General features: G+C 45.2%; 1 protein-coding gene across 2 annotated transcripts in view; it reads left to right on the top strand.

Moving 5' to 3' along the window:
• Nucleotides 1-19,807, top strand: part of LOC140492259 (receptor expression-enhancing protein 2-like) — a 103,808-nt gene that overhangs the window by 56,278 nt on the left and 27,723 nt on the right. Inside the window, exons 5-7 of one of the 2 annotated variants that reach the window (XM_072591194.1) lie at nucleotides 2,035-2,148; nucleotides 7,332-7,479; nucleotides 14,218-14,363. In XM_072591194.1, the coding sequence (XP_072447295.1) occupies nucleotides 2,035-2,148; nucleotides 7,332-7,479; nucleotides 14,218-14,363 (408 nt within the window). Of the gene's footprint in view, nucleotides 1-2,034; nucleotides 2,149-7,331; nucleotides 7,480-14,196; nucleotides 14,364-19,807 lie in introns of both variants that reach the window. The other variant, XM_072591193.1, reaches the window with a different exon arrangement.

Here is a 19,807-nt window from a genome sequence, read left to right as displayed (position 1 = left end):
AGTCTGTCTTTATCAAGGCCTGGGGTCCAGTTCAGTTCAGACTTGCCACTCCTCACTGGGATAGCATGGTGGAAATGAAGCCCTGCTATTCCTGGAGTCATTACAAACATTAAAGATTTTTAAAAGTGCACAAAGATTTCCCAACTTATGTGATTTCCAGACCCAGGTTAACACAACACAGAGACCAGCCTTCTGCACTAACCAAGAATAACTATTTATTCCAAGTAATTAGATTCTAGCTACAGGTAAACATTAATGACCTGTTGACATGTAATTTTACTAATTAAAACTCTCATCCTGTTGTGAACTCGCATTATACACACATACAAGTATAAACAAACACACATTGCCACACACACACATATACACTCTCACATGTAAACACACGCACTTATACATACAAATATAAACATACACACACTCAAACACACATATTCTCTCACACATAAATGCATGCGTACACTATCACACACTCTCTCACACTCTTTCTCACACACTCTTTCACACACTCTTTCACACACTCTCTCACACTCTCTCACACACTATCACACACTCTCTCACACATACAGAAACATGAAAAAAACCAGAAGTTATTTGGATAGAAATAAAGACTGAGAAACCAGTTCAGTGATTCCTGTTCACAGGGTTGCTGAGACAATTGTCAAAAGCTACTTTACAGACATACTTCTTACGGTGGTTTACAGGAGACATGGAGGTTTAGTTCCCACCTTTAGAAAAGGCTTTGATTTGTTAAAAGTAACCGTTCACAACAAATGGGAAGGAAACTTTTTTTTAATATGCTGCAAAGAAGGTTTTGCTTCAGAGAACAAACAGAGCTCCTGAGTTGGTGGCGAGCTGATCCCTTCTCTGTCTCTTATCCCCAGTTCCTAGCTGCTCAGCTACCTGAGAACCAATCACAAATGTTGGAAGGCAGAAGAGCTTTGTCATTGATAACTGGTCACCAGACCACAGACCAATCAGCTGCTTGTTGCTTGTCAAAGCTCAATTTGTATACACCCCTTGGCTTCAGTTCGTCTGCAAACTATAATTCGATTAATAGCTGAGTAAACAATGCTTGCAATGAGTATTGGATTCCTTGCTTTCAGAGCAATCCTCTGGTGATCATATTGAATGGCAGACCAGGTTTGACAGGCTAAATGACCTGCTCCTGCTTCTAGTTTCTAATCCTCAATTTTTAAAACTGTTCTTTTCTCATTTCATACAGAGAAATAAAAAACAATAGTCTTTACAGACTGTATTGAGGAATGATACAGGTCAATATAAAATGTAGTGCATCACTGTATGAGAAGTCCCTTAATGTTATTATCGAGTGCAGTTTTTTTACAATCAGGGATTTTAGGCACCAGTATGCCTGTCATTCCCCCTTAAGAAGTTTGGGGACATCTTTATTTTTAATTAACCTTTATCGAAATGATATTCTATTGTAAAGATTTAGAGAATTGTGGGCCAAATGCCGGCAGATGGGACTAATTCAATTTGGGAAACCTGGTCAGCATGGATGAGTTGGGTTGAAGGGCCTGTTTCCATGCTGTATGACTCTATAACTGAGAAGGGGGATAGGTTGGGGATTTCTCTAAGTGCTACTCTTTGATGGTCATTAAGAATGTTGTAAATTAAAATGGTAAACTTCCATTTTCCAATCCTACATGTGGCTATACTAGTGAATCCCCCTCTACTGGATAGGAAGGTGTTGTGTATCTATACCTCTCCAAACCATTGACTGTAGTTCCAACCTTAGAAAATTACAAGTCAGGCACTGTGAACAATACTTTCCTCAGAAATATATCCATAATGATGACTTGGAGGTCTGCTGAAAACAGGATTCTGCTGTGAGTGATTTATGATCTTTTGCTGTGCTGGAGGTCAGTGCATGAGCCTTGATACCCACAAACCATTAACCGCTGCTATTTCTGCAGCCAGCCTGCATTACCTTCCTTCACTCTGAGTTGCAGATTTGAACTGGCTGATTTTCCAGCTTCCTCTTAACCTGCCCTTTTCTGTCTGCTCCTGTAGGAAATTGACGAGTACATCAGCCAAGCCAGAGACCGCAGCTATGAAACAATGATGCGGTTTGGGAAACGCGGACTCAATCTCGCTGCCAACGCTGCAGTGACAGCAGCAGCGAAAGTAAGTGAAACTTCACTTCACCTGGGAATTGTTTCCGTTCATTGGTGGGCACCACTTTTGCCTTGAGGCTTCTTGCAGAATCTCCCAAACTCTGACAGCTGGGGACAATTGAATTCTAGGCAAAAGTGAGGACTGCAGATGCTGGAAATCAGAGTCTAAATTAGAGTGGTGCTGGAAAAGCACAGCAGGTCAGGCAGCATCTGAGGAGCAGGAAAATCAACGTTTTGGGCAAAATGAATTCTGACTATTCTCACAGAAAGTGTTCACTGCTGTCTCCAACAGAGGGATGGCACTGGGGCTATGCCAAGTCACACCAAGTTCCACACCAGATTCCCCATCCGGCCTTGTATACTTGGAAGCGTGACATCCTTACTTTTATAGAGATTGCTGGAAAAGCTCAGCAGGTCTGGCAGCATGTGTGGAGAGAAATCGGAGTGAATGTTTCGGGTCTGGTGACCTTTCCTCAGAACTGTTCAAACATTGACTCTGCTTTCTCAGATGCTGCCAGACTTGCTGAGCTTTTCCAGCAATTTCTATGAAAGCAAGGATGTTATTCAAGGCCAGATGGGGATTCTGATTTCCAGCATATACAGTTCTATCAGTTTTTATCTTTCCTTCTGTGTTCCATTCCCCTCGTAATGAAGGACTGCGTCTCTACAGCCTCCTTGATTATGAAATGTAGTTGCACGCTAACACTTACTGACTCATGCACAAAAACATCTAATTCCCAAAGTTGCCTCTATTTAAGTAATACATGACTTTTTCATTCCTCCTGCCAAACTGGGCAATTTCCTATTCTCCCACCTTTAAATCTGTTTGCCATACTTTTTCCCCACTTATTAACTTATCCATATCCATCTGCAATTTCCTTATGTTTTCTTCACAAGACACGATCCAACCTATCTAGGTGTCGTTGTGCAGTTAGTGACTATGCCTTTGTACCCCTCAACTAAGCCATTGATGTACATTGTAAATTGTTGACACCCCAGCACAGACCCCTGCGATACTCTACCTGTCAAATCCTGCCAACCAGATGAAGACCCATTAATAAAACTGCCTGTTTTCTGTCAGCCAGCTAATCTTCTATCCATGTGAGTATGTTATCTCTTACAACATGAGCTTTTATTTTCTAGAATGCTGCCTTTTGGAAATCCATATGTTTACCAGTTCCTGTTTAACCATAGAAGCTTGGACACATGCACCAGCAGGTTCAAGAACAGCTTCTTCCCCGCTGTTATTAGATACTGAGTGGACCTCTCTGATTTCAAACCTAATGTTGATCTTGTTTTGTGCCCCTCCTGTGCAGTGTAACCTTGTGTACCTCGCGGTGTCTAAGCATCCTATGATCTGTATGTCCTTGTTTGTTATGGTCTGCTTGTACTGCTTGCAAAACAAAGCTTTTCACTGTACTCAGGTACCTGTGACAATAAATGAAATCAAATTAAAATCAAATCAGATCCCAGAATAATCCCAATGAGGACCATTCCAATAGTATAATGACCAGGATTGGCACCAGTGACCACAAACTGGAACCCACTTCTCCCACATCAGTCTTTAAGACATGGATTGGCTGTACAACACCAGATTCTGATCCACATTCCCAAAATCGTTTCTGGTGCCTGCATTTTAAACCTACACTAAGCTGAATTTAACTTAAAGCCTCTTCGTAATATAAAGAAATCCAAGGCTTAATGGTCATCAACCACAAAATGACACTAGAGATTGGTAAGGTTGATCTTTTACATGCTGTCTCTAAAAATACTTCTGATTAGATTTGAGAGTAGGTGGGAGGATTCACCAGTTTGAACCAGTAAAAGACAACATTTAGGGCTCATTTTGAGAAGATCTTCATCATCCAACCACCTGATGAAGGAGCAGCGCTCCGAAAGCTAGTGCTTCCAATTAAACCTGTTGAACTATAATCTGGTGTTGTGTGATTTTTAACATCATACAAAGGGGTTACCAATATGTGGAATACAGTGATTGAGGTGGAAATTCTGGGTTTATTTAAGAACTAAATCAATGCAGCATTTAATGAATTTTAGAGTCAGATTCAGTGAATGAACTAAAATGAGCTGAACTTTAGATTACAAGATAAGGGCAATGAACTATTTTGCTTGAGCTATTCAAATAAGACAGACAGCAAGACTGACTTGTAGGAAGTTGAAACTCCTATTTCCATCACCTTTCGCTGTCTGTTGGAATTAATGTGGGGGTGCTGGTTTTGGACTGGGGTGCACAAAGTTGGAAGTCACATGACACCCAGTTATAGTCCAACAGGTTTATTTGAAATCACAAGCTTTTGGAGCACTGGTCCTTTGCCAGGTGACATTGGCTACAAACCACCTCTTCCAACGCTTCAGGTGATGTATGTTACGGTGGTGTGCCAGAATGGGTATGGGTCAGTGAGTGAGTGAGAGCCTAGTGAATAAGGGAATGATTGTAAATGAGTTGTACCAGCTTTAACCCTCAATCAAGCTTTACACAGGATCGCTTTCTCTGTCCTTTCAAGCCATTGCGCATTGTGGACAAACTCTCCAACTCAGTCTGACCAAGCCTCCTGTCATTTAGGTTTCTCTCTTGTTCCCCTGTGTGCAGACATTGGAATTTTCAAGACAGATGCATGTTTACATCTTTCATGTGACCAACTTAGTTTGCATCATGCAGCTAATTGAAAGGCTGGTCTTTGACCTGTAATCCCAAAACGGAATGTGACTTCACTTCCAAGTGGCAGAAATAAATTGTTTTGGGGTCATGGGTATGAATTCACAAGCATTGTTTGTCAGCTCTTAACAGTTTAACTTATGGTGAGGCAAGATGAGCGCAAACATGGTAATATGCAGGGGGTGCCCACTTCCCAAACATTTGACAACGCTGCAGTTATAAACACAATCTCATCCAGAGATGTCGTTTTAAAGAGCTGACATTTCCTGCATTTATTAATGACTCTTTTATATTGTCCTGCATTGTGTTCTGACTTGCATACAAATTGACTTACAGACTCCAGAATGTAACCCTTTCACACTCTGAGGACTGCTTGGTGCATAATTTCCCACTAACTTTTTATTTATTAGATTAGATTACTATACAGTGTGGAAACAGGCCCTTCAGCCCAACAAGTCCACACCGACCTGTCGAAGCGCAACCCACCCAGACCCATTCCCCTACATTTACCATTTCACCTAACACTACGGGCAATTTAGCATGGCCAATTCACCTAACCTGCACATCTTTAGACTGTGAGAGGAAACCGGAGGGAACCCACGCAGACACGGGGAGAATGTGCAAACTCCACACAGTCAGTCGCCTGAGGTGGGAATTGAACCCGGATCTCTGGCACTGTGCTAACCACTGTGCCACCGTGCCGCCCACAAACGTATTGTGAAATACTGGCTAACCTTATTGTTGCCAACATTGCTGGGCTGTAACATTGCTTAGCTGTTGGATACTGTGTCCTTTCTCAGGCTTCACTCAGCTCCTGTTGACTGATGGCCTGCATTCCCTCTTTGCTGCACTCACTATGTTGATGTAAATAAACACAATCTGATCGCCTTTACCTATCTCTTTTGATGGAAACCGGTGTCTTGAATGACCAGGCCATGCTCTTGTTGTTTTGTCAGGAGGAGGACTCAATTTGTATTTGCCTTCCTTGCTGAATCCCGCCTTTCCGGGATTTAGGTCCTTCCCACACCTGGCATTGAGGTCTCCAAGGAGAATCAGTATCTCTCCCTTTGGTCAGTGTTGAAGTGGAAATGCCTGTTTGGCCTGGTCCATGGTTTCCAGGATTGATGCACTGCTGACTGTGACCCTTCTGCATTAGAGTCAGCCGAAGGTTATTGTGCATTTGTTTAGCCCAAAGGAGGCTCCCCGAGACGGTGAAACCAAATGGAGTTGGGGTTCCTGCCCAGGTTCCCCTTTGCCTGTGTACATTCTCCCGGCTCTGGGTCCCCCTCCCCTCCCCTCCCTCCCGCTCTCACTGGCTGCATGGACAGGGATTGAGGGATTGTGGGATTGTGGATTGAGGGATTTTGGGAAGCTCTTGCCTGGTCCAAACCAGAGAAGAAGCTTTGGGGTAGCTGACAGCTAATTCATATCTCACCAAGAGACCCAGGAAGTTACCAATCTCACACAGCAGAGGGAAGGAGGTGCCTCCTCAAACACCAACACCCTCCCCTGCCTGCCCCATGTGACAGCCAGGCATTGTGGATCCAGCAAGAGAAGGGGAAAATTACTACCTTGATCAACATTTGCCTCTCCCTGGAGGCACAAGGTATCTTGTAGCTTTGAACCATCCAACAGTGTGACCCTATGACCAGTGTGACTCTGTGAAGAGTGTACAGTGGGTGCAGTGTGCCTGGTGTGTGTACAGTGTGTGATGTATACAGTGTGCACTGGGTACAGTGTATAGTGTATACAATGTTCAGTGGGTACAGTGTATAGTGTGTACAGTGTGCAGTGGGTGTAGTGTGCCCAGTGTGTATGCAGTGTGCATACGAAACAGTATGTAGTATATAGAATGTGCAGCAACTACAGCATGTCCAGTGTGTGTACAGTTGTAGTGTATACAGTGTGCACTGGGTGTAGTGTGCCTGGTGTGTGTACAGTGTTTAGTGTATAAAGTGTGCACAGGGTACAGTGTGTAGTGTATGAAGTGGGTACAGTGTGCCCAGAGTGTGTAGTGTATACAGTGTGCAGTAGCTACAGCATGCCCGGAGTTTGTACAGTGTGTAGTGTATACAGTGTGTACAGTGCAGTGTATATGGTGTGCAGTGGAGACAGTGTACCCAGTGTGTGTACAGTATGTATTGTATACAGTGTGTAGTGTGATGTGCCTCTGAGGATGGTGTGTATTGAGGTGAGCTGATGAAGGCCCTGCCTTTCCTACAGTCGCCTGTGCATCTCTTTGATCTGTCATGTGTAACAAGATGCTCTTCTCGATCATTGAAAACTTTTTCTTTCTAATTCTAATAAAGGAACTTCACCGCATACAAACAGCCATGCCTTGAGAGTTGATTTGCATTATACAGTGATCAACTTGTCCTTTGAGTTCAAGTGAGCTGGATCCTAGGGCTCTTCCCGTAATGAGGAGGGTGACTCCTGGTTTTGTCGTTACCGGTTAATTGTGGGGTTGCTGTCAGATCTCGTCCTTGCTGATCTGATACCTATCTGCTTTGTTGGCTCAGGGTCAGGGTGTGCTGTCGGATAAGCTGCGGAGCTTCAGCATGCAGGATCTGACATTGCTCAGAGACGAAGACTCTATCCATCTGCGGAGTGCTGACCCCCTCATGAGAACATCTATTGGCAACATTCCTGAAATGATCAATGATCCTGGTAGGTGGGAGAAATCACTTTACCGTTCACATTATTCCGTGGGTCAGTAAACCAAGAAAGCCAACAATTGCTTTCCTGCTCACTCCCAAAGTGTGCTGATAAATGATGGTGCAGTGTGTATTAATGAACTATGATTAGATTCCCTACAGTGTGGAAACAGGCCCTTCGGCCCACATGGGGACTATACTCTTATCACTGCTTCCTGAAGAGGTGAAAGGCTCTCTGACATGTACACAGAGTTCCAACTTCAACTATCCCCCCAGTACTGAGCATGTGCATTCCTGCCTCTCCTTCCTCTTATTGGTCCTCCTTGTGCCCAGGGCTGTCTCTACTCCTCAGGATCTTAATCCCCTTCGTAACTGCAGGAAACATCTGAGAATTGTCCTCCAAAGACCAGTGTTACCTTAGTTTGCTCAGGTGCTCTCTGGAACCCTAGCCTTTCCACTTATGTCCTGAAGATATTAGGTAGGTAAAAGTGGGTGCTGCAGATGCTGGAGATTAGAGTCTAGATTAGAGTGGTGCTGGAAAAGCACAGCAGGTCAGGCAGCATCCGAGGACCAGGAAAATCGATGTTTTGGGCAAAAGCCCTTCAGGTAGGTCACAACCCCCTACACTGTCCCAGCAGATACACCTCCAGCAGCTTGAGCCACTCGGTGGCAAGGGTGTGCTGATGGCTCAGTGCGTTTGTAGCTGTGCTCCCTCTGATGAACCTACTTGTTATCCAGCTATGGCCCCCTGCTGCATTGTCATCTCCAACTACCAAAACTGTCCATGTCCCAGCATTCAGACTGCACACTCCACCAAAACACTTGACTGCTGACAATGAGACGGTTAACATTAGTTGATCTCATAAGTTGATAGACAAGTCCCCCAGACCTGACGGGATATATCCTAGGATTATGTGGGAAGCAAGAGAGGAAATTGCAGAACTGTTGGCAATGATCTTTTCGTCTTCACTGTCAACGGGGGTGGTACCAGGGGACTGGAGAGTAGCGAATGTTGTGCCCCTGTTCAAAAAAGGGAATAGGGATAACCCCGGGAATTACAGGCCAGTTAGTCTTACTTCGGTGGTAGGCAAAGTAATGGAAAGGATACTGAGGGATAGGATTTATGAGTATCTGGAAAGACACTGCTTGATTAGGGACAGCCAGCATGGATTTGTGAGGGGTAGGTCTTGCCTTACAAGTCTTATTGAATTCTTTGAGGAGGTGACCAAGCATGTGGATGAGGGTAGAGCAGTGGATGTAGTGTACATGGATTTTAGTAAGGCATTTGATAAGGTTCCCCATGGTAGGCTTATGCGGAAAGTCAGGAGGCATGGGATAGTGGGAAGTTTGGCCAGTTGGATAGAGAACTGGCTAACCGGTCGAAGTCAGAGAGTGGTGGTAGATGGTAAATATTCAGCCTGGAGCCCAGTTACAAGTGGAGTTCCGCAGGGATCAGTTCTGGGTCCTCTGCTGTTTGTAATTTTTATTAATGACTTGGAAGAGGGAGTCAAAGGGTGGGTCAGTAAATTTGCAGATGATACGAAGATTGGTGGAGTTGTGGATAGTGAGGAGGGCTGTTGTCGGCTGCAAAGGGACTTAGATATGATGCAGAGCTGGGCTGAGGAGTGGCAGATGGAGTTCAACCCTGTCAAGTGTGAGGTTGTCCATTTTGGAAGGACAAATAAGAATGCGGAATACAGGGTTAAAAGTAGGGTTCCTAGTAAGGTGGAGAAGCAGAGGGATCTTGGGGTCTATGTTCATAGATCTTTGAAAGTTGCTACTCAGGTGGATAGAGCTTGTAAGAAGGCCTCTGGTGTATTAGCGTTCATTAGCAGAGGGATTGAATTCAAGAGAATGAAGTGATGTTGCAGCTGTACAGGACTTTGGTTAGGCCACATTTGGAGTATTATGTACAGTTCTGGTCGCCTCACTTTAGGAAAGATGTGGAAGCTTTGGAGAGGGTGCAGAGAAGATTTACCAGGATGTTGCCTGGAATGGAGAATAGGTTGTACGAGGATAGGTTGAGTGTGCTAGGCCTTTTCTCATTGGAACGGCGAAGGATGAGGCGTGACTTGGTAGAGGTTTATAAGATGATCAGAGGAATAGATAGAGTAGACAGTCAGAAACTTTTTCCCCGGGTACAACAGAGTGTTACAAGGGGACATAAATTTAAGGTGAAGGGTGGAAGGTATAGGGGAGATGTCAGGGGTAGGTTCTTTACCCAGAGAGTGGTGGGGGCATGGAATGCGCTGCCTGTGGGAGTGGTAGAGTCAGAATCATTGGTGACCTTTAAGTGGCAATTGGATAGGTACATGGATGGGTGCTTAAGCTAGGACAAATGTTCGGCACAACATCGTGGGCCGAATGGCCTGTTCTGTGCTGTATTGTTCTATGTTCTATGTTCATTCCCAAATCAGGCGAGTTCCAGGGTCACAGTTTTCCCAAATAGAAGAAAATTATTGGTAGACAGAACGGCAATGTGACCCTGGTGCCCCAGGCAGTAGTGCTGTCTTTAGCACCCATTCAGCTCAATCCCATCCCTGAATGGATCAAAGGTTCTGCTTCTGTTTCTCTGTCTGGAAATACTCCTTGAACTGCTGAGTACTTTCAGCATTTGCTGCTTCTATTTCCAGATTTCCAGTACCTTGTTTCCATGCAGGCATTATCAATGGTAATAGTGACAATTATTCACTTGGTGAATACGTTCTGAAGATGTCTCCTTGAACTACAAGCTGACATTGTTAAACATGTTACATACTCCTGGTTGAGAGCATTATTCATCTTATTTAAATAATATTTGGAAATTTTCGTCATCTGTGGAATTGTATAAATTGACTGGAAGCACATTGCCTCTCTGATTTATACCTTGCCATTTTTATTGTCAATCCCATGAAATCAGGAGACAGCAAGAGGCCCCTATCATCTAGTTCACACTATCACATATTATCAAGATGAACCCGAGTATAATTTCATCTGTGTGAAGAGTTTTCGATAACAGAGTTTTAAACAACATCTACTGGTGGAGGTGATCCTGGGAGATCAGGGGCTGCATTTAATTGTAACTCAGTTAAGATAGTTCAACACGAGTTCTGCTGTGCTCTGTTATTGCTCTGCCTCAGCATTGCATGGGCTATTACATTAACTGAATAAACATGAGTAAGAAAGATACTGGCTTCAGTGAGCTAAAGGTGTGTGTGTGTGTGTGTGTGTGTGTGTGTCCCCGTGCGTGCACGTGTGTGGAATGTTAATGTCCTCTTTTCATTAAGTAACCAGAGAGCCATTAGTTCGGCTCTTCATGAGTCAGAATGAAGATAAGCCCTGCCTTCCCCATCATTCATTGGCTGCCTCTCTCTGTGGTGCCTGCTCAGTTAATGATGACTGAGGCAGACGTGCAGTGAACATTGTGCACTAGCCTGTGCCAGGAGCCTCTGGATAAAGGAAGCGAGTTGGCAGTTCATGATAACAGTCGATTCATTGCATGAAAACAGAGCGTGCTGTGTTGTCTGTCAGAAGCAGGTTAGTGGTTCAATTGTATCAAGGGTGCTTGGGATGAAGTTGAGCCAGTTATTAAGGTGCAAATGGGATGGATTTGAATATTTAAAAGGACAAAGGTCCAGATTTTCAGTTTGGACTGGAATAGGCAGGAGAAGTGGAGAATATGCACTATCATAGACCCCGCATGCACTCAAAAGTTATTGGGTCATTCACGTGTTAATGTGCAGCAATAGAACTTCATTATTAGATAGTTTTGTGACTGACTGATTCAGCTGACAATCTGTAGGCACTGGCTTAAAGTCTTCCCCTTGCTTCCACCAGCTACTGAGCATAATCTGAACAAGATATGACACAATGTTGCATAGGAGCTGCCCTTCCCAGGTCACCTCAGTTGCCCTTGATATATTTAAACAAGAATTAATTATAATTAGGGGAAGGAGATGGTGCGAAATGTTTGTTTTCTGTATTACCAGTGTCTGGCTTCCAGCATTACTTTGTACTGCAGGCCTATTCAGAGATGTATTGCCCACTGGAATTCAGTGAATCACAAGGAGATTTGCCTAATTACCCACCCCAGCACAACCGGGGTTAATGAAGCTTCTAGCAAAATCAGATCTTGTTCATAATTTAGTACATTATTAAAGAATACATATGATGGGGAAGTGCAGTGTCAAAGGTTTCTGTCAGAAATTGTTGAAATTATACATATGTATTCCAAATGAATGACTTAATAATGTTCCTTCACAAAGCAAGTGGAACACCTAATTCCCTGAAACATTAAGGTGTTCTCCAGGAGTTTCTGCTTCATCTCCAACGTTTTAACTCTTGTTGTTTTTTCCTCTTTCGTGCCTCATACTGGGAATTGACTGTAAGTTCTACTCTCTCCATTCAGCCTGCATTTATTGCACACACTGATCATTCCATTCAAACCATGTCTAGCCAAACCGCTTTATTACAAATAGAAGGGAACTGGCAAAGGGGTGTCTTTATAAGCTGGCAACCTGATATAAAAGGCATGCATCCCCGACTGATTACAGTGACACCTCTGCTGTGTATTAATCATTTCTCATGATGAGATGGGTAACAACAAGGATTTTTTCTGACCTGAAAGCAATAATGAGGTTATTTTATTCTTGTTGCGCCAATGTGTAAGTGCAGTGTCCATGATATTTATGATGAGAATTACCAAAATGGAAGAATTGAATGTCGAATTTTTAATATAATGAATTATCCATTTTAGCAGTTACAATAGGAGAAATTGTTGTAAGAGAGCCTTAATTTATGCTGCACCCCATTACATCTCAGGAAGATATGGTGGGGTGGCATGGTGGTTGGCACTGCTGCCTCACAGCACCCCAGGGTCCCGGGTTCGATTCCACCCTCAGGTGACTGTCTGTCTTTGGGTTTGCTCCAGTTTTCTCCCACAGTCGAAAGATGTGCTGGTTAGGGTGGATTGGCCAGGCTAAATTGCCCCTTAGTGTCCAGGGAAGTGCAGGCTAGGTGGGTTAGCCATGGGAGATGCAGGGGTACAGGGATAAGGTAGGGGGTGGATCTGGGTGCGATTTTCTTTTGGAGGGTCGGTGTGGACATAGAGTTATAGACTCAGAGATGTACAGCATGGAAACAGACCCTTCGGTCCAACTCGTCCATGCCAACCCAACCCAACCCAATCTAGTCCCACCAGCCAGCACTCGGCCCATATCCCTCCAAACCCTTCCTATTCATATACCCATCCAGATGCCTCTTAAATGTTGCAATTGTACCAGCCTCCACCACTTGCTCTGGCAGCTCATTCCATACACGTACCACTCTCTGCGTGAAAAAGTTGCCCCTTAGGTCTCTTTTATATCTTTCCCCTCTCACCCTAAACCTATGTCCTCTAGTTCTGGACTCTCCAACCCCAGGGAAAAGACTTTTCCTATTTACCCTATCCATGCCCCTCATAATTTTGTAAACCTCTATAAGGTCACCCCTCAGCCTCCGACGCTCCGGGGAAAACAGCCCCAGCTTGTTCAGCCTCTCCCTATAGCTCAGATCCTCCAACCCTGGCAACATCCTATAAATCTTTTCTGAATCCTTTCAAGTTTCACAACATCTTTCTCATAGGAAGGAGACCAGAATTGCATGCAATATTCCAACAGTGGCCTAACCAATGTCCTGTACAGCCGCAACATGACCTCCCAACTCCTGTACTCAATACTCTGACCAATAAAGGAAAGCAAACCAAACGCCTTCTTCACTATCCTATCTACCTGCGACTCTACTTTCAAGGACCTATGAACCTCTTTGTTCAGCAACACTCCCTAGGACCTTACCATTAAGTGTATAAGTCCTGCTAAGATTTGCTTTCCCAAAATGCAGCACCTCGCAGTTATCTGAATTAAATTCCATCTGCCACTTCTCAGCCCATTGGCCCATCTGGTCCAGATCCTGTTGTAATCTGAGGTAATCCTCTTCACTGAGAAAGTAAGGACTGCAGATGCTGGAGATCAGAGCTGAAAATGTGTTGCTGGAAAAGCACAGCAGGTCAAGCAGCCTTACTGAAGTCCATATAGATCACATCTACCGCTGTGCCCTCATCAACCCTCTTTGATACTTCTTCAAAAAACTCAATCAACTTTGTGAGACACGATTTCCTATGCACAAAGCCATGCTGACTATCCTTAATCAGTCCTTGCCTTTCTAAATACATATACATCCTGTCCCTCAGGATTCCCTTCACGATGGGTCAAATGGCCTGTTTCCACATTGCAGGTATTCTGTGATACAACACTCAGCGTAGATTGAATCACTTTCAAGTCCAGATATTACTGACATTTTATTGCAGAGATAAAAGACAGTGTTTTTAATTTTGTTTTTAATCATTGGACAGAAATATTTGATTATGATACCAATGCAGCTAGTTTATTTTTTGGTTATAATCTGATTATTTGAATAATGATCAATAAAGGGGTGTCAGTGTCAAGGCATGAATCAGAGAGCTGTATTAATTATTTACACATCATATTACCTCCAACTGACCAAAACCCAAAGGCACTTGCCATGATGAAAATATACAATATAAAAGGTGTTTGAAATAGCCCATTTTCTGTGAGATAGTTGTCTCCATTTATTTGAAAATTACGCTCCTGATGTGTCAGCACTGTTTTGAGAAGAAATATCTTTACGGAGTATCCTCTTACTAACTATTGCTTTTGACTCTCACCCTGTCTTTTCTTGCCTTGCTGTTTCTCAGACACACACTGGCTTCCTTCAGGGGAAGAGGTAAGGAGCACCCAAGCCCCCAGGTCCGAGGGAGAGCAGCCGGATGTGAAACCTGAGCAGTTGGATGACGATGTGGAGAAAGTGCCGAAACGCACCCAGAGCCTTAAAGCTCCTAAACAGAAGCTGCAACGTTCAGAGGTATCCTGTGTTTGTTCACCTTAGTCCCTTTACTCACTGCCTATCCAGAGCACTATTAATATCTGCACTGGTCAGTGTCTGCAATTCCATTGCTCCTACTCCTTTACTTCACAGAGGATTTCTAGCACAGACTCAGTGCTCCTGGTGCCCAATATCCTCCAACCCCATCAAACTTGATTTCTGTTGATCTCTAACCTCCATTTCCAAAGGTGACCTCCAGTCTGCTCTCAATGGATACTTAAGTAATGCAGAGTCATAGAGATGTAGCACAGAAAAGATACTCTGGTCGAACTCATCCATGATGACCAGGTATCCTAAATTAATCTAGTCCCTTTTGCCAGAACTTGGCCCATACCCCTCTAAACCTTTTCTATTCATATACCTATCCAGCTGCCTTTTGAATGTTGTCATTGTACCAGCCTCCACCACTTCCTCTGGCAGCTCGTTCCATACACGCACCACCCTCTGTGTGAAAAAGTTGCCCCTTAGGTCTCTTTAAATCTTTCCCCTCTCACCTTCAACCTATACCCTCTAATTCTGGACTACCCCACTCAGAAAAAACACCTTGTCTATTCACCTTATCCATGCTCCTCATGATTTTACAAACCTCTATAAGGTCACCCCTCAGCCTCTGATGCTCCAGGGAAAACAGCCCCAGCCTTTTCAGCGTCTGCCTATAGCTCAAACTCTCCAACCCCGGCCACATCCTGGAGACCAGAAGTGAATATAGTATTCCAAGAAAAATACAGATTTCAAAGCAACATTTGATAGCAAGCTTAGCTACTAAAATTCTTTGAAGAGACAACAAAATTATTGGTCACGATGATGCATGGGTAACAAGTCGATGAATAGATGGATTGGGTTAACAAGGGCCAGTAGCAGGCATCCTCTGCCCTGCTTAGATACAGGGACAAGAGTGAGAGTCCAGAAGGTGGTGGTATCTGCACAGTGCCAAGGTTAAGGATGTCTCTGCAGGACTAGAGTGGGATGGAAATGATCCAGTTATCTTGGTCTCCGTGGGTTACCAGTAAGATATGTAGCATGAAAAGTGCCGTTCTGGTAGTGAAGTGTGACCAGCGAGGGCCTACATTAGAAAACAGGAGCACTTTTAAATCAAATTGTGGAATTAACAGTGGGAAAGAAGAAAATGGCTGAGGCTTTGGACGATAGGAAAGATATGGAAGCTTTGGAGAGGGTGCAAACAAGTTTTACCAGGATGCTGCCTGGATTGAGGGCTTGTCTTACGAAGAGAGGTTGACTAAGCTCAGACTTTTCTCTCTGGAGAGAAAGAGGAACAGAGGTGACCTGATCGAGATGTACAAGGTAATGAGAGACATGGATAGAGTCAATAGCCAGAGACTTTTCCTCAGGGCAGGATTGACTGGCACAAGGGGTCATAGTTTTGAGGTGTTAGGAGGAAGGTATAGAGGGGACGTCAGAGGTAGGTTCTTCACACAGAGAGTTGTGAATGCATGGAATGGTGGTGGTGGAAACAGAGTCATTAGGGACATTAAAGCGACTGCTGGACATGCACATGGATAGCAGTGAATTGAGGGGTGCATAGGTTAGGTTATTTTATCTTACATTAGGATTAATCCTTGGCACAACATCATGGGTCGAAGGGCCTGTTCTGTGCTGTACTTTTCTATGTTCTATGTAGTTTGTATCTATCGTCACAGGAGAAGACGCCAAAAACATCCCAAGAAGAGGAGAAAATCACAATGGGGAAAGGAGGGACGAGCTTAGAGCAGTCACTATTTTCAGGGGAAAAAAGCCATTGGAAAACTCAAGTAGCAAAAGGCTGATGAGTTCTCTGGACCTAATGGCCTTTTTGAGGATTGTAAAAGACTTGGCTGGAGTGATAGTGAATGCATTAGTTGTAGTTGGCCAAAGTTCCATAGATAAAGGGGAACCTGTAGATGTGGTGTATTTGGATTTCCAAAAGGTATTTGATAAAGTGTCATGTAAAAAGTTTGGACATGCAAGTTAAGAGCTTCTGGTGTTGGCAGTGTTACGGAGGAGGATGATCTCGAACAAGAACAAAGAACAGTGCAGCACAGGAACAAGCCCTTCGGCCCTATGCTGACAGATTTTTCCCTTCCACACTAAAACTGTCTTCACTTACAGGATTCATACTCCTCTATTCCCCTCCTATTCATGTATTCATTCGGGTGCTTCTGTGTGAAAAACCTGCCTCGCACATCTCTTTTATACTCTTCACCCCCATCCCCGCACCTGTGACCCCTTTCCACCCTTTCTTCATCGCTAAAATCCCCCAGACCAGGCAACATCCTGGTAAACCTTTTGTGTACCCTCTTCAAAGCATCTACATCCTTCTGGTAGTATGGTGACCAGAACTGTCCGCAATATTCCAAGTGTATCCTAACCAAAGTTCTATAATCTGTCTATCCTTATAATCAATGCCCCTTTCAATGAAGGTAAGTGTGCCATAGACCTTTTTTACACCTTATCTACCTGCACTGCCACCTTCAATGATCTTTGAACCTGCACATCCTGATCCTTCTGCATGCCATACTGCTAATGGTTCTGCCATTCACTGTATAATTTCTATCTTTCCTTGACCTTTCAAAAATGTACCATCTCCCATTTCTCTGGATTAAACCCCATCTGCCATTTTTCTGCCCATGCCCCCAACTGACTTATAACCTGCTGTATGCTCTGACAATCGTCCTCACTATCTGCAACTTCACTCATCTTTGTATCAAATTTACTAATTAGATCAACTATGTTTCCTCCAAATCATTCATGTAGACCACGAACAGTAGAGGTCCCAGCACTGATCCCTGTGAAACACCCATTGTCACAACTCTCCATTCCAAAAAATATCCTTCCACTGCTACCATCTGTCTCCTATGATGAAGCCAGTTCTGTATCCATCTTACCAGCTCACCTGATACCATGTGACATCACCTTTTGTACCAGTCTGCCATGAGGGACCTTGTCAAAAGCTTTACTGAAGGCCATATGGACCACATCGACCACTTTTCCCTCATCAATCATCTTTGTCATCTCCTCAAAACACTCAGTCAAGTTAGAGAGGCATGACCTCCCCTGCACATTGAAACACATGTATTTCTGACCACCTCCCCTGTTCTTTTCAGCTGCGTTTCCCTGTCTGGTCTTGTTCGCAGTAAAGTTTGCCTTGGTTTCTACTTCTCCCCCAATTTCTGCATCTACTGCCCTACTCCTCTGGCTCCTATCCTCTGCCACACTAGCTTAAACTCTTCCCCTACCACTCTACCAAGTGACTCCCCCCAACCCCGGATATCAGACCTAGTCCTGCCCAGGTGTAACCCATCCAGTTTGTACAGGTCCCAATGCCCTATGAATCTGAAACCCTCCCCCAACATCATCTTTTTATCCATGTGTTCGTCCTGTATATCCTGCTGTTTCTACACTGACTAGCTCGTGGCACTGATAGTAATCCTGAGATAACTACCTTTGAGGTCCTGCTTTTCAACTTTCCTCCTAGTTCCCTATATTCTGCTTTTAGGACCTCATCCTTTTGTTTTTAACTGACATTATTAGTACCAACGTGTACCATGACCATTGGCTGTTCACCCTTCCCCTCCAGAATGTCCTGCAACCACTCTGAGACATCCAGGACCCTCGCACCAGGAGGCAGCACACCGTCCTGGACTCTTGTTTGCAGCCACAGAAACACCTATCTATTCCCCTTATGATTGAATTCACTATAAGATTAGATTAGATTAGTCTCCCTACAGTGTGGAAACGGTCCCTTCCACCCAACAAGTCCACACTGACCCTCCGAAGAGTAATCCACCCAGACCCATTTCCCTGTGACTAACACCCTGAACACTATGAACAATTTAATGTGGCCAGTTCACCTGACCTGCACATCTTTGGACTGTGGGAGGAAACTGGAGCACCTGGAGGAAACCCACGCAGACACGGGGAGAATGTACAAACTCCACACAGACAGTCGCCCGAGGTGGGAACCAGAGCATTTCCATATCTATTTCTCCCTCCCTCTGCAGCAGAGCCAACCACGGTGCCATGAATTTGGCTACTGCTGTTAACCCCTGAGAGGCTATTCCCCTCAACAATATCCTGCTCTGCCTGTGTAGCCCCCCTGCACTGCCTGTGTAGCCCCCCTGCACTGCCTGTGTAGACCCCCTGCTCTGCCTGTGTAGCCCTCCAGCTCTGCCTGTGTAGCCCCCCTGCTCTGCCTGTGTAGCCCTCCAGCTCTGCCTGTGTAGACCCCCTGCTCTGCCTGTGTAGCCCTCCTGCTCTGCCTGTGTAGCCCTCCTGCTCTGCCTGTGTAGCCCCCCTGCTCTGCCTGTGTAGCCCCCCTGCTCTGCCTGTGTAGCCCCCCTGCACTGCCTGTGTAGCCCTCCTGCTCTGCCTGTGTAGCCCCCCTGCACTGCCTGTGTAGCCCCCCTGCTCTGCCTGTGTAGCCCCCCTGCTCTGCCTGTGTAGCCCTCCTGCACTGCCTGTGTAGCCCTCCTGCTCTGCCTGTGTAGCCCTCCAGCTCTGCCTGTGTAGCCCTCCAGCTCTGCCTGTGTAGCCCCCCTGCTCTGCCTGTGTAGCCCTCCTGCACTGCCTGTGTAGCCCTCCTGCTCTGCCTGTGTAGCCCCCCTGCTCTGCCTGTGTAGCCCTCCAGCTCTGCCTGTGTAGCCCTCCAGCTCTGCCTGTGTAGCCCTCCAGCTCTGCCTGTGTAGCCCTCCAGCTCTGCCTGTGTACCCCCCCTGCTCTGCCTGTGTAGCCCTCCTGCACTGCCTGTGTAGCCCCCCTGCTCTGCCTGTGCAGCCCTCCAGCTCTGCCTGTGTAGCCCTCCTGCACTGCCTGTGTAGACCCCCTGCTCTGCCTAGTGCTCACCCATTCCCTTACTGCCTGTGGAGTCTGAGTCTGTGGTGTGACCACGTCCCTATCCTTGCTGTCCACGACACTCTCCACCTCGTGGATGCTCCATAGTGCCCCCAGGTGCCGCTCCAACTCTGAAACTCCAGCTTCCAGGAGCTCCAGCTGCAGACAATTCTTGCCCACGTGTAGGTCCCGGGCATTGGAAACGTACCCAGCTGCCCAAATCATGCAAGAGGAGCAGACTATGTTTGGGAGCTGTCCTGCCATGTCTTACCCTTTAACTTAATTAATCCTACGGGGAGTCAGGCGAAATGAGCCACTTTCAACTTGGAAAAAATTAAGTAGGGGGGTGTCACTGGGATCAGTGCTGGGTCTTTGACTATTTATGATTTGCATTAATAACCATTGGTTAATTTCACCCAGCCTGAACATAGTGCTGTGGCCAGTAATGGACAGTACAGTCTGAAAATCCTTTAGGAAACAAAATCTTCCATCTTTCCCTGGTATGGCCTACTGTGATGACAGTCCCATAGCAGTATGGTTGACTCTTAACCGCGCTCTGAAATGGCCCAGCGGGTCATTAGTTATTAAGGATTGGG

The sequence above is a fragment of the Chiloscyllium punctatum genome, chromosome 20 (genome assembly GCF_047496795.1).
Source record: "Chiloscyllium punctatum isolate Juve2018m chromosome 20, sChiPun1.3, whole genome shotgun sequence".
NCBI classification, from domain to species: domain Eukaryota; kingdom Metazoa; phylum Chordata; class Chondrichthyes; order Orectolobiformes; family Hemiscylliidae; genus Chiloscyllium; species Chiloscyllium punctatum.
This window is presented reverse-complemented; position numbering and strand designations above follow the sequence as displayed.